This window comes from Pollicipes pollicipes, unplaced genomic scaffold (assembly GCF_011947565.3).
Source record: "Pollicipes pollicipes isolate AB1234 unplaced genomic scaffold, Ppol_2.1 Scaffold_3087;HRSCAF=3621_pilon_pilon_pilon, whole genome shotgun sequence".
Taxonomy (NCBI): Eukaryota; Metazoa; Arthropoda; class Thecostraca; order Pollicipedomorpha; family Pollicipedidae; genus Pollicipes; species Pollicipes pollicipes.
The window spans coordinates 32,526,542-32,546,224 of record NW_023596225.1 but is presented as its reverse complement, the minus strand read 5'-3'; the positions used below and the strand labels follow the sequence as shown (position 1 = coordinate 32,546,224).

Here is a 19,683-nt window from a genome sequence, read left to right as displayed (position 1 = left end):
TAGGTGATGGTGGGTCTTATTTATGGTGTGGTATGTATGCAGTGAGTGCAATTGTAATTTAGGGGAAACGTATTTATAGCAGCATGCGTCATAATTGTAGCGTATGGCTTGCGGAATTAGACGAATAGGACGAGCGGCACAGGGGGAAACGGGTTTCGACGCACGCGGGGAGCTATCGAAAACGTTGCAGTTGTTTTGCGAGGGGTTGTTTTGGTTGAGCTGGTTGTAACACAAGCGCACCCGAATTAATGTGGGAGCTATTGTCGTAGGTATGTATATGTGTGACGCAAAACCAATTTGTTGCCTCGAGTAGACCTGTGTCCGGTTAAGCTTTTGCGATTCGGCTCGCCATGGATTCGTAAATTATGCTGAATGATGCAGATCCGATGCAGATCATGACTTTGTTGCGATTTGTTCGCTCTTGTCAGGTCACATTCCAGTTCAGTCAGTTTTGACTCATATCATAATAGTGTATGAATCAATGCAGCATGGATTTGTCTCAAATTAAACTTTGCATGCTGATTTATGCATTTATTTGGTAAATCAGTCTTTCATGACCATTGCAAAGTCATTGTCTGCTATAATAATGATATTGGTAATTAAATCATTTTTCAAAGTCAGTGTTGAGCCAAGTCATTCAGCATTTGTGTTGACTGCCCAACTGAGATTGGGTCTTGTTAGGAGAGCCAATGATGTTGTCCATGATTCATATTAGTTTTTGGGTCAGGGTTGTACTTTCCTACCTAACGTTAGAAAAAATCATTGCACACCATTTGTCATGTTTAAGGCAGGACATATGGTGTAGGTGTACTTTCCTACCTAACATTAGAAAAAATCATTGCATACCATTCGTAGTGTTTAAGGTGCACATATCGTAAATAATCTCAAAACGGGTAGAATCATGCTCCTGCCTTAACTTCGATGGTGGGTTCCCGAGCGCCGCGCGCACTGCACCGCCTGGACTCCCTAGCGCCGTTTCTGCGTTGCTGTTGCGTAAATTACAATATTTCTGCTTACCAAGAACTCTACAAAATATATGGGACCAAGGTAAACCATTCGTCGTGTTTAAGGTGGAACATATGGTAAATAATTTCAAAACAGATAGAATCATGCTCCTACCCTCGAATGTTAATAAATGTGATAGCGAGCTCCCGAGCACCGCACGCACCGCGCCGCCTCGACTCCCAAGCGCCGTTTCTGCGTTGTTGCGAAAGCACAATATTTCTGCTTATCAAGAACCATAAAACATGTACGGGACCAAGGTAACAATAATAAAGCAACCAAAATCGTTTCTTATCGAGTTTAGGTACATTTATGAAACACAGGCCAGAATTGTCCAGAACATATCCTAAACTAGCCTAACCTAACCTAACCTAACCTAACCTAACCTAACCTAACCTAACCTAACCTAACCTAACCTAAAGTAACCTAACCTAACCTAACCTAACTGAGAATAGACCAGAACCTAAGCTAAGCTAAGCTAAGCTAAGCTAACCTGACCTAACCTAACCTACCCTAACCTAACCTAACCTGACCTGAGAATGACCAGAACCTAAGCTTAGCTAAGCTAACCTACCCTAACCTACCTACCTAACCTAACCTAACCCTAACCTAACCTAACCTAACCTAACCTAACCTAAACCTAACTAACCTAACCTAACCTAACCTAACCTAACCTAACCTAACCTAACCTAACCTAACCTAACCTAACCTAACCTAACCTAACTAACCTAACCTAACCTAACCTAACCTAACCTAACCTAACTTAACCTAACCTAACCTAACTAACCTAACCTAACCTAACCTAACCTAACCTAACCTAACCTAACCTAACCTAACCTAAACCTAACCTAACTAACCTAACCTAACCTAACCTAACCTCCCCACCCTATATCCCCTTCAACCCAGCATCCCATTGGCGTCCATGTTCCATGCCATATATAGGTTCCATATAGTGAGCTTTTATTTAGCTGCCATGTTCTCATTTTGCTTTACATTTCCCACCCGATCCCCCCTGCAACCCATGGTCCCGTTGGCGTCGAGGATCAAATTTCATGGATTCTTGTACCTTGGCCCGGTATATTTTTATGGTTCCTGATGCTGCTTGATGCGCAGTAATGTTGTGACACGCGCAGTAATGGGCGCCGGTTCGCGGGTGCTGTGTGTGTGCGGCGCTCGGAGCTCGCCATCGTAATTGTAAAAAATTGAAGGTAAGATCATGAATCTACCTGTTTGTGATTATTTACGATATGTCCTGCCTTAAACACGACGAATGGTTTACCTTGGTCCTGTACATTTTATAGAGTTCTTGGCAAGCAGAAATATTGTATTTAGGTAACGGCAACGCAGAAACGGCGCTGGGGGTCCAGGCGGTGCGGTGCGCGCGGCGCTCGAGAGCTCGCCATCGTAGTTATTGAAATTCGAAGGTAGGAGCATGATTCTACCTGTTTTGAGATTATTTATGATATGTGCCGCCTTAAACACGACGAATGGTGTACAATTATTTTTTTCTAACATTAGGTAGGAAAGTACACCCTGACCGGACATATCGTAAATAATCACAAAATAGGTAGATTCATGCTCATTACAATTGCAAATGTCAGCTCCCTTGAAACTGAGCATTTCTGATCATCAGTGTCATTGCTACAACATAGACAAATTATTGTGCATCAAGAGCAACAAGAAATTTACATGTCAGAAGATGATATTCCCAATTTTGACCATAATGAACCCACCTCACATTGGCAGGATTGCATTGCTACAAAGCTAGTACCATGCTAACTAGATTCCAAAAGACTGAATCCCCCAAAAGACTGCTCTGCCAAAGACCAAAGACTGATGGCAATATTCCCTCACACTGGCTTAAGAATATTCAATGATGCCTTTAATACCCTGCAGTCAATTCTGGCCTTGCTCCTGGCCTTGCATAAGCATATGGATATTAAGTGTTTTTGAAAGGGAAATGTAAAATTTATAGTGAACTGTAGTGTGCATACAGCAATACCATATCCTGAGTTGCCCGGGTGTGGCTGCCATTATTGTACCCTCAGGGTCAATGACTATCAAATGCCATCACCACTTCTAGCATCATTTGTACCATGGTGTTATCATGCTGTCATCAATCTACATCATGTTTTTGCAAAAGTTTTTAGAGCATGAATGACACAGCCCTCCAAATATTTGTTTGCTTTCTGTCCATCATGCAACTTGAAACATTTGCATAAGAAAACATCACATATTATGTCATCAGGCATTTTGTGCTTTGCCTTGCATGATAGTGTTTAACAGAATGTTTTCTTTCCCCATTACCCTCTGTGCTCCAGAAATGACAATTGTGAGGAGATGTTCATGAATTCTCACTGCTCAAAGTATGTTTTAATCCATTACCACATGTCTCTGGACACCTGTCTTTTTAAGAGCTTTGGTGTGATGTGGCATGGGCGAGACATGGCGGGGTGAGGGATGTAGCAAGGCCATATAGCCCCAGCAGCTGAGTGTGTTGTATAGCCCCAGTGATGATGACTACCACCTGGGGAACATAAACACTCCCTCGGTCATCTACGGTTTTTCAACATATACTTCATGTGAAGATATACAACTTAAAATGTGCTTTGTTTAAAGTCCATGGCATTGTTATATGACACTCACATTTGATTGTTGCATGTTTTGGGTGAGCCAGGTATATAGTTCTTCTCAGATACACTTCTGATGTTGTGTATGGTGACAACTATTGTCATTCATGTCATTCATGTTGAGTGCCTTCATTGCAGAGTTGGATTTTTGTAACAGCCAGTATCAAAGCCCTGGTTTTAACCCACTCTGTTATGTTTGCAGGAACCTATTTACGCTGTGTGGCAAACGGCGATCATTGAGGCTTGTGCTGTCAGACTCCAGTCATGGAAACGCTCTTGGAGCAGCAAAGAAGTAAGCATGAGGAACGCGAGCGCCTGATCGAGGCCATGAAGAAGGAGATGCTGCACAAGAAGTCGTCCAACCGGGACCGGATCAACTCCGACCACAGGCTGAAGCTGATGCTGGACCGCCACCTCGACTGTAGCCAGATGCTCAAGGACCTGTATGAGGACAAGGACGGGCGTGCGAAAGGAGGAGGTGGCCGCGCTCTCCGGGCCCAACGAGTTCGCCGAGTTCTACAACCGCCTGAAGACCATCAAGGACTTCCACAAGCGCCACCCCAATGAGATCAGCGTGCCCATGTCGATGGACTTCGACGAGCTGGACAAGGTTCGCGAGCAGAGCAACGACGAGACGGTGATGGCCGAGTTCACCGACGAGGAGGGCTACGGCAAGTACCTGGACATGCACGAGTGCTACACCAAGTACGTCAACCTCAAGGGCGTCGAGAAGGTCGACTACGTCACCTACCTCAGCGTGTTCGACCAGCTGTTCGAGGTGCCGCGCGACCGGAAGAACTCCGAGTACCGCGCCTATCTGGAGACGCTGCTCGACTACCTGCACGACTACCTTCTCAGGGTGAAGCCGCTGACAGACGTCGAGGAGAGCATCAAGACCGTGTTGGAGGAGTTCAACAAGAAGTGGGAAGCAGGTGAGGCCTGCGGCTGGATGTTACCGTGCCAGGCGACTCAGCTAGGAAAGTGGAAGTTTACAATGATATTGCTTAATGATGTTGTCCACTTGGCTGGATTTATCTTTTTGACATTCACTTCTTGCATGGCGCGTTTTAAATCACTTCATCGTATGCTAAGCTTGACGTCAGCACGTCTAAGTGACGTAAATCACAATCCTCTGTAGGCTTTGCGCCTCTGGATTGTACGTGATTCTCGTTTGGACCTTCTATCCACTGGACATGTTTAGTGACATTCCATCGCTTTTCTCGCCGCGAGCACGCAGGAAAACTTTCCTATTTCTTTGTCAGGCGACGCGTAGCGCTCCCCAGCCCCAGTGCTCCCCTCCTCTTGCTCTCCGTAATACCCCCGCGAGGTGTTAAGACCTTCCGTCCGCTTTGTCTTAGAGTCCTGACACTTGGCCCATCCTGCAAGACTATGACCAGGGCCCTGACACTCCCAACCGTCTGTGAAGTCAAGTGGCCGCAGCTGGGGGCATTCCCACCAACCGCGATGACACGAACATCCCCGAGTGTCTGATGTGTTCCTCTCCATCTCAGAGCGTGCCCTGCCTTGCGAAGTCCTGTGTGACCCTGTCACTGACCTGCTCCCCCCATCCCGTACCCCTGAGCTTGGCCTTACATGCAAGGCCGCGTGTGTGATCTCGCGCTCTGCCTCGGACTAGGCTCCTCTCCGTCTTCCCAGGAACGTTCCCCGGCTGGCCGAAGGAGACGGGCGGCGCGCTGACGCACGGCGGCGCGCACCTGGACCTGTCGGCCTTCTCCTCGTGGGAGGAGCTCGCCTCGCTCGGCCTCGACCGGCTCAAATCGGCGCTGATGGCGCTCGGCCTCAAGTGCGGCGGCACGCTCGAGGAGCGCGCCCAGCGGCTCTTCTCCACGAAAGGTACGGCACAGTGGGCCGCGCGCGGGACAGCTGCCGGCCGACTTTGTCTCCTGTCGAAGGATCCGGCTCCGTGGCGTGTTTAGTGTCTACAAAAGGTACCTGGCGGAAGGGCTATTGTCAATAGAAGGTGCCGACGCCACGTGGAATTTGTTCATCGACGGTGCGAACCCTGCATCTGGCACCAGAAGTGATGCGATTGGTTTAGGGCGTGAAATTTCAAGGCGGGGTCGACGGGTGGGTGTCAGTCCATAATATTTTCTTTTCCCAACAGAGGACCTTCCTTCTGAGCATCATTGCTAGTTCGGGGTTGGTGCGCCACTGATTCTGTGAGACGGCTCGACCGTTCTCGACTCGCCTGACTCGCACGACCCACATCGCGGTTTTAATGACCTCCGTTCGAACAAGGTGCGGTAACTGCGTGCGCTTGCTTCTGCGCACGGGGGAGTATGGTTTGGGACCGATCCGGCTAATTTAGTCGGCGTGTTTCTCAGGGAAGCGACTACAGGACGTGGACCAGTCGCTGTTCGCCAAGAAGCAGAACCTCCGCGCCGGCAAGAACAAGGAGGCAGAGAAGTCTCGCGACCTGGCATTCCTCGAGGCCCAGGTCAGTGAAGGCTAGCATAGTCGTGTGGAATGTTGGATGTGAACTTCGAGCACTAAAGTGTTTATGTTGTGGGAGACTTGCGGCAGCATGCGTACGTTACTGTATTTTCAGCAATATCGTAGGATTCTGAAGGTTTTTGAGTTCGCTCATTGTTTTAACAGGATATTGGACTGAGACCACCGTTATGTTACGTAGTGGGGCAGTTGAGTGAGGCACCAAAATGCCTTCCCCGCCAGCTCCCCATACGTCATGCTCCCAGTGGGGCGTGCCCGTTCCGCTGTTGCATCCTATTCGTGTGTCCTTTCTCCGTTGGCACGTCCCTAGTGTGCCCTGTCTCGTCTCCTGCCTCTCTTCCCCCCTTCCCCCCCCCCATGCTTCGCGAAACTAGATTGGTGTGCAGGGAAAATTTGTAGAATGGTGCGGAGTAGGAAGGCAAGATGTGCATATTCTTTGCCCGGCATCCTCGACGTTACCCAAACATACGAAAATTGTGCGCTCTTGGTATATTCAGAGGTGTGGTTGCCTTCTAACCATGCAGTATCCCGGCTCAGATCTTGAGACGAATATGTGGCAACTTGCCATGAACTGCGGTAAAAACTAAGACTTCAGCAAGAAAACAAAGGGGTATTATTATCGCCGGTGTCGTTCATTGTGTGTCAGCGCCTGGCGGGTGCCGTACTGTCGCACCGACTGCGGCGCCGCTGACGGCGTGCGGCCGTGCCGCAGGTGTACTGGTTCGTGGAGTCGCTCTCGGAGCAGCGCGCCGCCACCAAGGAGAACGTGGAGCGGCGTCAGGCGCGCACGGACGGCGAGCGCGACGAGTCGGACGCCGAGGCGAGCGAGCCCGACAGCGACGACGAGGAAGACGACGTGCCCTACAACCCCAAGAACCTGCCGCTCGGCTGGGACGGCAAGCCCATCCCCTACTGGCTGTACAAGCTGCACGGGCTGAACATCAGCTACACCTGCGAGATATGCGGCAACTTCGTCTACAAGGGGCCCAAGGCGTTCCAGCGTCACTTCGCCGAGTGGCGGCACGCCAACGGCATGCGCTGCCTGGGCATTCCGAACACGGCTCACTTCGCCAACGTGACGCAGATCGAGGACGCTCTGGCGCTCTGGGAGCGGCTCAAGGTGCAGAAGACCTCCGGCAGGTGGCAGGCCGACGCCGAGGAGGAGTACGAGGATTCGCAGGGCAACGTGGTCAACCGCAAGACGTTCGAGGACCTGAAACGGCAGGGGCTGCTGTAGGCCGTCGTCGGGGTCCACGCTGTGTCGGTTGGCTGCGGGCCCCCGGTGCAGCCGCCTCATTTCGTCGTCCGTGTCCGTCATACAAAGTCTCATAGGGGTTCGACGGTGGTGAGCTGTGTTGTGTGTTGGCCCGGCGGACTCCTCCGGTATGAAGCGGCTCCGTTACTGCCGGTAAGCGATCCTGAGGGAGGGCGCCGTGCTGACTGCGACGCCGCCCGTTTCCGCTCGTTCTCTCACGGGTGGGGAGCTCGGGGGAGAGGGGGGGGGGGGGTAGAATCACGGAGCTCATCCGTGCCGGTTCCTGATTGGTTTCGGCTGCTGTGGCGTGGTACGATGTTTTTCATCACCATGGAGACGCTGTGTCGGCCTTGTGGTGGGGAACTGCTTCGGTGTCTGACCACCCGCGTCCGACTCATAATCAAGCAAATACAGTGACATGGCGAACCCGTGCCAGCGTTTATTGGTGCTGAGTGCTGCAAACGAAACAAGTGCAGCACGGCGCCGAACGACTACGCCTGGCCTCAGGATGTGCGTTGCGTGGTCTGGCCAGAGTCGCATCCAGCCCACCCCGGCCCGCTGATGAAAGCAGTGGACACCAAGCGAAGTTTTGAGCGGGCCGGCCGCGGTCCCGTGACTGCAGCGCCGCTCGCGGCGCGTCACGCGAGGCGTACGTCGATTTTCGTCATCTGGGCCTGCCATAGGCCAGCGACTGGGCACGGACCAAGAAAATGGCCTCCGCTACGCCGGCGGCTGCTAGGTGCGTGCGTTCCCAACGCCTTCTGCGACAGTTCAGACAGGTTTAAGTCGTGCGAGAAGCCGGGATAAGCTCTTACTTCATACTCGCAGGGGTGACCCCAAGTGAAATTCGTGCTTATAACTAGTCATGGGGCAGGGTGAACACATGAGGCGCGTGGGCAATAAAGCCGCATGACTTGAGATCTTGCTATTGGGCCTGCCGCATTAGCGAGTATATGCGAGTATATGCCACAAGCGATTTATGCGGCAGGGCCTGCCGCATAACTTGCTCACTATCCACTTCGCTATTGTTTCGAAAAAGGCATGCTGCCGAAATATCGACGCATCTGTATCTCCATTCTGTCGTTTTTTCCGAGGAATGAGGCTATTACTAATGTCTTTTACTAAAAATGTAGTACAATTCGGGATAAATTGAAAGTTCCCAAGCGTTTGCTAACACACGCGCGCGCACGTATCCGCCAGCACTGAGTGCAATCAAGCCACGGAAAGGCGGGAGCGGAGCCCGACGCGTCTGAGTGAGCTGGTGTCCTGCTACCGCACTTAGCGAACCCAGTACAGCACAGTGCCCGAGTCCATGTCGTCGATCCACGGGCTGTGGTGGTAGTTCGTCTCCGCCTCGTCTCGGGTAACGAGTGTGCCCCAATACACGTCATCCGAGCTGGTGGTCAGCAGAAAAGCGGTCGTCTGACTCGATGATCCACGGGACGAAGTCCTCGGGGTCACCGTGGAGGTCTGCCAGGAGCCGAAGCGCGTGACGAGCTTGGACGGGCGCGGTTCGTTGGCCGTCAGGCTGGTGCTGGCATTCCAGATGCCCCCGTACTGGCCGCGACCGGTCTGGGCCTGCGCCTCCAGTCTGAAACACGCAACATGAGCGGAGCGGCGGCAGCAGCGACCGCGCGTCCCGGACAAGCATTGGACGCTGAACACGAGCCGGCGGCTCGGGGCAGAGCCGCCCAGCCAGCGCGTGCTGCACGGAACGACCTTGGGATTGGGACTGACGCGTGTTGTACGAGAACGAGAGGAGCTCGTACGCACTCGTGATCCTAACTCGTAGAACAAAACGTACTTATGCGGAGAGCGGAGGCAGTGCATGCATGACAAGGCAGTCCTCGCAGATACGCATGACAATGCAACCTCGCAGATGCCGCGCGCCAGCCTCCGTTCTTCCGCGCGAGGCGCGGCTGGGGCGCAGTGCACACCCCCTCACCTGTACAGGAAGTTCAGCTGCCCCGCCGGCGCCTTGATGGCGTCGGCGTAGCCCAGGATGGAGTAGTCGCTGGAGATGCTGGGCGTGTTCACGTTCCGCTCGAGCAGACTGCTGTCGTTCCAGCCGTCCTGACGCGTGGCCGCGAGCAGCAGCGTCCAGCCGCCGCCGTCCTGCGTCATGTCGCAGAGCGCCGGCGCCGGCGGCGCAGCCAGCCAGTAGAGGCCGCTGGCGGCGCCCGGGTCCCGGTCCAGCGCCTCCTGGCAGGAGCGCGGCCGCGTCATGTCCATCAGCAGGTCGTCCGGGCCGGCCTCCACCCGCGGCGCGACGCGCACCAGGTCCTCGGCCAGCGGCTGGCACGAGATGTGGCCCGGCAGGCGCAGCACGTTGGCGCCGCCGCAGTCGCGCCGCTGCGCGCAGAGCACAGCGCACTGGAGCGCCGAGAGGACTGGCCGCCGGGCGGCGGAGGCGGCGAACCCGCGACCATGACGGAGCAGGCAGAGCGTGCCGGGCTGCCGCGGCCGCGCCACGGCCACCACGCAGGCGAGCAGCACGGCAGACAGCGGCGACATCGGGACCGCGCGGCCTCCACTGGTGCTGGGCTGGGGAGGGCCGCGGCGACCGCGTCCCCTCTGGTGCCGGGCTGCGGAGGCGCCCCGTCAACGGCGCCGAGCTGAGAGCCGCCGACGCTGCGGGTCTGAGCACAGGATGGCGGGGAGCGCGTCCGGCGCCGCCGTCGGTCGCCCGCGGTCTGAGGCGCGCGTGCTGCGCTGCCACACACCGCTGCTGATTAATCCCGCTGTTCGCCTGTACCGACTCTTAAGCTGCCGCTCTAACATTGACAATGAGCGTACATGAACGGCGGTGATCGCGACGTTGCAGCCCACCCCGTAAACATGTGGGAAATTATTATTAACGACCAGCGCCACCGGTCTCCACCTTAATTTGCGTGCTGACGAATATGAAATGGGCCTTCATCGTCGGGTGAGTTGGCAACATACTGTGACTCATATCCACGCTGCCACGCGTCACGCTGTGTGCCTGTAACCGCACCACACCGCGCTTGAACGCAGGTGGTTTGGCAGTTCAAGTGATGGCACGTCGGTGTCGACGCTACTCCTGTGCGGGATCTGGGGACGCGGGTCTGTGCAGGGATCGGGGCCATTCCACGAGCGGTCTCAATCCTCTGGTGGCAACAGGATGGAAAGTGCCGCCCCAAATTGGACACTCGTGCAGTACCGTCGAGCCCAATATGAACGTCTATGACCTTCGCAGTCAGTAAGCCACAGATGTGAGACAGGTTACCGTAAGCACAGTTACCACCTATCTCAGACACCAAAAATATACTGGATTTATCATACTGCACGAGTGAAAAATACTCCCTGTGTTGTGGCCAAGATTTGCATGCTTTTTCACACACAAAAGCAATACAACTTGTCATTTTTAAGATATGCAACTCGCGGTTGAAAAAAAAAACAATGGCTTGATTCCTCGACTCCCGTAGTACGCGACTATGGCTACGACTGGGGCTGGAGAGGTCCCATGCTCGAACACGAACACGGACCCCGCCTGCGCCTGAGTTGGGACGGCGTGTGGCGCGGCCAGCGCATAGGCGGCCGTAGCACAGTGGTGGCCACAGTTGTAGCGCGCCCACATGGCCACACATTCCGCGCGCTTCATGGCCACACATGCCGCGCGCTTACGTGGCCACACATGCCGCGCGCTTACATGGCCACACATGCCACGCGCTTACGTGGCCACACATAAGGCATATGACGCCGCCTGGTAATCATGGCGAAGCTCCTCGTCTGATTGTTGGCATCTACCCAGGCAGCTCTGCTGTAAGTACAACATACCGCATACATGTACGTGCCGCCGGTAGCATCTGGCGTGACTGCCCCGACAGTCACAAAACGCTCATGAGCTGGAACGAGCCGGATTACTGCATAACATCTTTATTGTCTGTTTATCGTCGCAGAGATAATCCGGACAGCCAATGCTGCGATCACGACGAATAAAAACTCGGACACAAATTAACATGGCTTTCGCCGTTGGGAGTTCCATGGTACTGCCGCACAGGGAGCGGAACTAGTGAATGCCAACGCAGAACTGTTTTGATACAAATTTACATTTGCAGCGTCAAGGCCTATTGCCCCATAAGTCCCCAAAAAACTGTCCGCGGTAGAAACAACAGCATCCAATCGTTTCCATGCGAACACCGCAACAACGGACTACAGTGTGACGGAAGACAAAAACAGAAACAAAAACTACATGAGACAAAAAGAAAGGCACTTCCGCTGTGAGCCATCGCATGACACTGGCATGCCGTCATTAACGAGCGCCCAAACCAATTGCCAGCATAGCTGGTGTGCGGCTTAACCTGAGGGGCAGATATTGTTGGCCTGTATTATGCGTCATGATATTACGGTGGAGAGGTCCTTCGACGCACGCCACGCATTCCTGGCACAGGGCATGCCTTACAAACGCCCTATCACAGATCACTCGTAACTCCTAATATTACCGAATGTTCTAGAACCACAATACCTGCATCTCAGCCGAAGCCCGCGCAATTGTCTGCACCAGATAAGGTCTGGCTGAAACTGCATTCACAAAACTGGACCCGGTACGCTGACCAATGTAGAATCCATTAAAACACCTCTCCTTGTCGCAGCGGGACATCCACTTCCCACCCCTGCTCCTCACTCCACCTGAGTTCACAGGCCCGCCCAGCCTCACCCCTTGGAGCTTAGAACACTGTCACTGCGTCGCATCTCACTCAGAGCGCCACTCCCGACAGATTCGCGCCATCACGGCTGGTTCGCGCCATCACGGCCGGTTCGCGCCATCACGGCTGGTTCGCGCCATCACGGCCGGTTCGCGCCATCACGGCTGGTTCGCGCCATCGTGGCTGGTTCGCGCGATCACGGCTGGTTCGCACCACCACGGCCGGTTCGCGCCACCACGGCCGGTTCGCGCCATCGCTCGCTCCGACACGAGCCGCTCGCCACACCATGGCAGCTTCGCCCCACCACTACGGGTTCGCCCCACACGTTTGCCACGCCACGAGAGCTTTCCCAGTGCCGGGATGCTCGCCCCAACACGGCTGGTTCTTCACACGGCCTTCGGTCGGTCATCGACCCGGCTCAAACTCATCCAGGTCCCCGCCAGCCTCGCCGGCCAGGTCCTCATCATCCAGCTCCTCCGACATCCCGCCCAGGGCGTCCTGGCGACAGACACACGGGTCAGCATCTCGCCCAGGGCGATGTTAGGGCAGGGTCAGGACCAGCCCATCAAGCCACCACAGCGATGGCACCACTGCTCTCGCCGCCGTCATCCAGATTTCCGAATGCGCACTCACCAGCCATCCTATAGGCAGTCTGCTCTTGCACGAAGGTTGCTGGTGAAGGGGTTTAATTTAGCCGTGATCGAGAAGCCAGAATGCAATTTGACCGGTCGGTCGCTGACATCAGCAGCGTCTCCCCTCACGCTCACCGTCGCCCCCGATAAATAACAAGGCTCGCACCTCCCGTGCTGTGGTTGGATGTCCAGCATTCGCGGGACTACGCAGCCCACAAGGTCTACCAGCACGCCTCGGGCCGGCACAGACGCGGCAGATGTGGGGAATCCACGTGATGACCATGGGCGTTGCATGTATATGGAGAAAGTGATGGGCAGACGAGACGGTGGGCAGGATGGGCAGATGGGCAGACGCTTCGGCGAGATTTCAAGAATTGCCTGATTCTTCGGCGAGATTTCAAGAATTGCCTGATTCGACTTTCGCTAGAAAGAACACCACTTAAATAAACATCACTACTAGACCAAAATAACGCCTAAGCACAATAAGCATATAGCCCATATTCTCCAATGATGCACTGAAGCACAACAACTTCTGCGAGAGTAGGCCAAAATACTTTCGCAACTTTAAAACAATACGTAGCCCTTGAGTCATGTCGTAATGCTACTAACCGAGCTCCATAACCGCTACTAGCACTGTGCTTTCCAGAGAGCAACCATACCGCGGGAAGTCATAGCAGGTGAAAAGCCGATATGCACGAACGGTGCTTCATATGCCCCAACTATATTTTCAACCACAGCATCACTCAGCATCATGGAATCGTCAACACTGGGAAAGGAAGCAATACAATGTTGATGAAACAGTCCGATGATATGCCACAGAATGGTTGAAATTTTCGGTTGACAAGCTAGGTTTTAGCAAAGCCAGCCAAGGTCATTCACCAGCAGAAAGCAATGGCTTGACAAAGGCAAAACCCTCAGCATTGGTGTTACAGGCGGTGAAGCCGCAGCAATATGAACAACTCGCAGCTGCATAAGACCACCCCGCCGTAACCCAACAACAGCTGCACAAGACCACCCCGCCCCCGACCCCCAACAACAGCTGCACAAGACCACCCCGCCGCAACCCAACAACAGCTGCACAAGACCACCCCGCCGCGACCCAACAACAGCCTGCACAAGACCACCCCGCCGCAACCCAACAACAGCTGCACAAGGCCACCTCGCCCCGACCCAACAACAGCTGCACAAGACCACCCCGCCGCAACCCCAACAACAGCTGCACAAGACCACCTCGCCCCCGACCCCAACAACAGCTGCACAAGACCACCTCGCCGCAACCCAACAACAGCTGCACGAGACCACCCTCGCCGCGACCCAACAACAGCTGCACAAGACCACCCCGCCCCCGACCCAACAACAGCTGCACAAGACCACCTCGCCTCGACCCAACAACAGCTGCACAAGACCACCTCGCCGTAACCCAACAACAGCTGCACAAGACCACCTCGCCGCAACCCAACAACAGCTGCACGAGACCACCTCGTCGCGACCCAACAACAGCTGCACAAGACCACCCCGCCGCAACCCAACAGCAGCTGCACCAAGACCACCTCGCCCCCGACCCAACAACAGCTGCACAAGACCACCCCGCCGCAACCCAACAGCAGCTGCACAAGACCACCTCGCCCCGACCCAACAACAGCTGCCACAAGACCACCTCGCCGTAACCCAACAACAGCTGCACAAGACCACCCCCGCCCCGACCCAACAAACAGCTGCACAAGACCACCTCGCCCCCGACCCAACAACAGCTGCACAAGACCACCCCGCCCCGACCCAACAACAGCTGCACAAGACCACCTCGCCCCGACCCAACAACAGCTGCACAAGACCACCTCGCCCCGACCCAACAACAGCTGCACAAGACCACCTCGCCGTAACCCAACAACAGCTGCACAAGACCACCTCGCCGCAACCCAACAACAGCTGCACAAGACCACCTCGCGGCAACCCAACAACAGCTGCACGAGACCACCTCGCTGCGACCCAACAACATGTGCTCCGCGCATTGTTCAGCGATCAGCCCGGTGAGATGACGTCACGCGCAGTGACTGACGTCACACCTAACCCAGTGCGACAATTTGAGTTTCCGTCGCCTCCGCTGCCACTCCGCCCGCCGGCCGGCAGTACTGTCTCACCTGCTGGACGGCGTTGTGGAACGAGCAGGCCGAGTACTCTGGCCACGAGGCGAACTCCAGGAAGAGGCGTAGCAGCTCGGCCGGGGTGAGGTCCCGGAACGGCGAGAACACGCCGTGACCGAGCGCGATCAGACGCGGACCGCAGCCGGGCACCCACTCCCTGACAGCGGGGCGCGGACGCGTCATGTGGACGCACGGGCACGCACACACGCGCGCACACGCACGCACGCACGCACGCACGCACGCACACACGCACGCACGCACGCACGCACGCACCACAAAAAAAAACACACACACACACACGCCACACACGCACGCACGCACGCACGCACGCACACACACACAAGCACACATACCACACCCACCCACACCCACACCCACACCCACACACACACACACAAGCCGTCAGCAGGGGAGCGGCGGGTGATGGGGACACACACTCCCTCTCAAGGGTACAGATGACCCCGTGCACGCCTTTGCCTGTAAGGAGTTCAGGTGAACAAAAGACGTTCTCCTTTCTCCCAGGGGCAGATGTTCCCCTAAGGACCACAGGCAGCCAATCCCTCACTGGCAGCGGACGGGGTTATCACGGAGATTGCGGGCGGCAACCAGGTACAAGTGGAAGCGCGTATATCTATCATTACTGGAAACACATGGAGAACATATTGACGGGAGTCATGAACACATAGAGCCTAAAACAGGCTGACTCACTCATACAAACGGTACGTAAATACTTCCCAGAGTATACATCACGTTGGGAAGTCTCTAAGCATACAGCCTCATACCAGTTAACCACAACGGAATCCGTAACCGAGATTAAACCGAGAAGCGCATCAGCATGCAATGTCGTAACAAGTACAACATAAAACACGTGAACTTACGCAGAAACATGCGATTTCAATCAAGCATGAGCATGCATTACACAGACAGCCAGTAAACTTCCTGCCGCTATCACAACCTCATTCAGTCCGGCTCCAGCTCCTCCCCGGCTTCTAGACAGGCAAACGTCCTGTCCGAGATCAAAGCACTCAGACGACTGAATCTAACTTCTCTCACAAAAGCCGAACTCCATTGGAATACGTGTGCGAATCCAGAACCCTTGCTTCTACATAATGTCGTAAATATTGAACGACACTAATTAACTTCACTAAATAAACACATCTTAATAGAATAGCTCATGCATAGGTCGGTTAGAGCTTCAGTCGCGCATGACAAAGACTCGCCGACGGCGCCTGGAAAGTCTCCAGTGACCTGGCGCCCGCCCATCACACACCGACTCAAGCCGCACTGCTCAGGCACTCACTCAAGCTGCGGGACGATACGCCTCCTCTTCGAGACGGTGCAGTGGCGGATGAAGAAGTCGAGGTTGGGCAGCTCCGAGTCCGGCAGGCCGGGGTCCACCTTGGGCGTGTACCGGATCAGCACCATGTCCATGTCGGTGAAGGACACCTGAGGCCCACCAGCCGGTCAGACGGCGGCGACGGCACGCGGCAGGGCGGCAGTCAGTCCACGCGGCAGAGAGCGGCTGGGCATCGCCACGGCGACCACGCGGCCGGCTCCAATCATCGGCGCGCACGCGACGTGTCAGGCCAGCACACCTCTTGCGGCAGTCGCAGCCGCAGCCGTCGCAGTACTGACCCGCTTGCGCGCCATCATCCAGGGGTAGAAGTGTTTGGCCGGGACCCGGCGCAGCAGCTCCAGGTCGAAAAAAAATCTGGCTGAGGATGCTGTACGGCCGGTACGCCCGGCCGCTCATGTCAGGGGACGAGGTCAGCCTCTGTTGAGAGAGACGACGCACAATTAGTCAGCGCTGGCACACCACGGCGGTACTGAGGCTGCCAACACCACAAGGGCGACGACGGAATTCTAACATCAGCTACAGAAGCCGGGACCAGCCAAAGTAATAAATACCAGGTAGAACGAAGTTAGTAAAAAAAAACTCCAGTATCAAACTAGAAATACACTAGATATGCGGTGTATACTAGATTCCTAGTTTAAACTAAATTATTCGGCAGCCGGTGACTTAAGGTAGCATGAAAGTGCCACACTGAATGTATCCCAAATCTGAATGAATGTCGTGCCCAGACTTTTGCAAGAAGCCCTCAAGGAGCCTGCACACCAAATTTTACTGACAGCATGTATTGGCTGATGGCTAACAAATAAGCATATTCTATGGAAAACAGGTTGAAAACCTCCGAAACGCTCCACCTTCGAACACACGACCTTCTGATCAAGTAGCCAGCGCGTTACCGTTTGAGCTACGGAAACATCGTATTCACCGCGAATGTCGGAAAATTCACGGAGCACCGTTCACGAAAAATTTGACCTGGTACGTCGTAAGAGCCTAGCGTCTCCAGACAAAAAAAAGTCAACGGAATGGCGTAGAGCAACTGAACAACCTTTCTTTGGTGCCAGATTCATCGAAACTGGCCGGACAGAACTCGATTAATAGCTCTGTGACCGGCCTTTTACACGCGAACCCAACCGACTGGTAGTAACAGTACGCCGCAGAGCGGTTGTGCTGCCAACGTACTTCAGTGGGGCCGGGGACCAGCCCCAACACTTATGCACCGTTTGGCAGACATCTTCCCGTATTGCACGGTGACCGACGTTCAAAACGCAGCCGAGCGACGCCTCCTCCACTGCTGGCATGCTTGCCTCACTGACGGCGGCTACAGGTCCGATTTACAGCTGGTACCACGGTGTGACCAGCTGCATTCTAACACACGAATCGAAGGAGCGCTCTTCCAGTCATGTTCTTGTCGACGCATTCGCCGCTACGTCAACGCCGCCGCCACCTCCTGCGCCACCGGTCATGGCGGCGTCAGTGAAATATGTCCGGAGCGCGTGGGATTCGATCCCGGGTCCTTCAACACAAAGTCGGACAAAGGCATCCTCACGGCGGGTATCCCCCCCCCCCCCCCCCCCCCACAAGGCTCACCTCGACCTCGGAGCTGGGCACATACACGACCAGTTCGGGTCGGCCGAACTGGAACAGGTGCTCTCGCTCCACCACCGTGCGCACCAGGTAGCGGAAGAACGTGCTGCGGTGTGCCACGCCCACCACGCGCAGGCAGGGCCCTATGGGACCGGGCCGGCAGTTAGCGGGGCGGGGATCGAGGGTCATGGCTCCAACGCAGCAGGTCCGGGACGAGTTCATGTTCACCTACCCTCGCCGGCTGCTGCGACCAGCCATCGCACGTCGAATAGAGCCGTCTTTGAACACACAAAGGTCGTGAGGGTTGTGGACAGACGTGAGCAAATGCACTGCATGTCTTCCAAGCATATTTGCTGCCTCACTGTCTCCCCACACCTATCAGAAACTCGACCACCAAGCTATAACTCGACTTGCAAGCTCCGACGGACGATCTCGTCCGCGCTCCATCTCACACAAGCCCTCTCCCACCCTTCCCGACGACACCAGGGCTGACCACGACTAGTTCCCCCCCCCTCCCCCCTCCCCCTCGTCACTGACCCTGGTGCCAGGGGCGCCAGCTTAGGCCATCCAGTGCCTGCTGCAGCCGCGCCTCTTGGCCGTGCGTCGCCGCGCCCCACATCTTGGGCAGTTGGAGCAAGTTGAGCGGTGTCAGTCGGACAGCGCCGCCCGTCTCCTCCTGCAGCTCCTGCCGGCACCGGGTTGTCGCCGTCGGCTGACTGACCATTATCAGCTGTCAGTTGACCAGTTGCGGTGTCAGCCAGTAGCAGGTTGTCACTGCAACCGCCCCCTGCCTCCTCCACGCGTCAAGGCGAGACGACCGTAAGTCTCAGACCAGCCAGCAGACACATGACTGGTGATATGATCTACCCTCGGGGTGGCAGGACCCAAAGTCCTGCCACTGGGTACCATACACTGAATGTGTACCACACGCCTAACGAAACGCTTCGATATCCCGGCCCCTCCAGGCTCTTCAGATCCCCGCCGCGCGCCTGTCCCAGTAGCCGCACATAACCCACCAGCACGCTGCTGCGGAAGGCGGCGGCCGGCTCGAAGCACGTGATGTGACGCACGCCGGCGCTCAGCAGGCGGCGGGTCAGCACGCCCGGGCCCGGGCCCAGCTCCAGGTGCGGCACATGGTGCTCGCCCGGGTCCAGGCTCTGCACGAGCCGGTCTGGGGACGGACCACGGCACCAGCGTCACCAGCGGCACGGCCGGACGCGACGGCGGGCGGCGCTCACGACCACTCGAGTTGGAAACGGACGCCACGCTGACCCGACAGGCAACAATTGTACATGAAGGTTGAGACTGAAGTACTGAGCATCTAAATCGGATTCGACGGAAAGCGATTTAAATCACAAGCATAGTATTACGATCGCGTAACCACGCCGCAACAATTTGCAAACGACCTTTTCCTGACATGTAAAAAGTAACAACATGACTATGATGCTTTTCACCTTAGCTGTGATCACTTTTCTGGTTCACCACTTTCATTAAGCAGGCAGAATGCTAGTTGGATGTAAGGTGTCATTTACCAGGCATAGATGCAATGCTCAGACAGCCCCAAAGAAGACATGACCTTTGGCGTCTGCCTCGATCTCACTAGACCCAGTCCTCTACATTCCTTCACCCATACTTATGATCCAAAGATGGCTTACACCTGAAAATTTTTTATCCAATCTTCACCTTCTCATCGCATCTCATCCCGCCCGATAGTCCTGTCACACCCCACCTGTGCATTGCTCACGGCTTGCTGGTCATCGTAATTATATTTACAATTTCAAATACAATATAACAATCATAAACTACCAGAAACAGTGCTCACCAGCTATGGCATTGTTGATGATGTACATCATCCCTGGGTCCTGCTTCCGGCAATTCAGTTGATCACTATACTGATGCAATATATCTTGCACAGCCCTTGGCTCTTGGGAGACATGATCAGCTAGAAT

At 55.1% G+C, this 19,683-nt stretch overlaps 2 protein-coding genes across 2 annotated transcripts; one reads left to right on the top strand and one right to left on the bottom strand.

The window, feature by feature from the left end:
• The first annotated feature begins 200 nt into the window (after window positions 1-200).
• LOC119090522 (splicing factor 3A subunit 3-like) lies at window positions 201-7,433 on the top strand. Its single transcript, XM_037213338.1, is given in 6 exon segments — window positions 201-269; window positions 3,835-4,091; window positions 4,093-4,564; window positions 5,289-5,486; window positions 5,978-6,090; window positions 6,817-7,433. Coding segments are annotated over 5 exon segments (1,503 nt in total). The 5' UTR covers window positions 201-269; window positions 3,835-3,896; the 3' UTR covers window positions 7,342-7,433.
• A 7,433-nt stretch (window positions 7,434-14,866) lies between these two features.
• LOC119090413 (dimethyladenosine transferase 2, mitochondrial-like) lies at window positions 14,867-19,683 on the bottom strand. The gene is made up of 7 exons (XM_037213211.1): window positions 19,557-19,683; window positions 18,751-18,905; window positions 18,272-18,419; window positions 17,738-17,877; window positions 16,435-16,573; window positions 16,100-16,245; window positions 14,867-14,956 (listed from the first exon to the last, which is right to left on the bottom strand). Exons 1-6 carry the CDS (start codon window positions 19,585-19,587, stop codon window positions 16,100-16,102), a joined length of 759 nt encoding a protein of 252 aa, XP_037069106.1. The 5' UTR covers window positions 19,588-19,683; the 3' UTR covers window positions 14,867-14,956.

What these genes read in the sequence shown, in the direction of transcription:
- LOC119090413 (XM_037213211.1), bottom strand. Translation starts at nt 19,587, where the DNA reads ATGATGTACATCATCAACAATGCCATAGCTG. An exon ending in CATCAACAATGCCATAGCTG is followed by an intron (nt 18,906 to 19,556) that starts GTGAGCACTGTT and finishes GTCCGTCCCCAG; the next exon opens with ACCGGCTCGTGCAGAGCCTG. An exon ending in CCTTCCGCAGCAGCGTGCTG is followed by an intron (nt 18,420 to 18,750) that starts GTGGGTTATGTG and finishes CGGTGCCGGCAG; the next exon opens with GAGCTGCAGGAGGAGACGGG.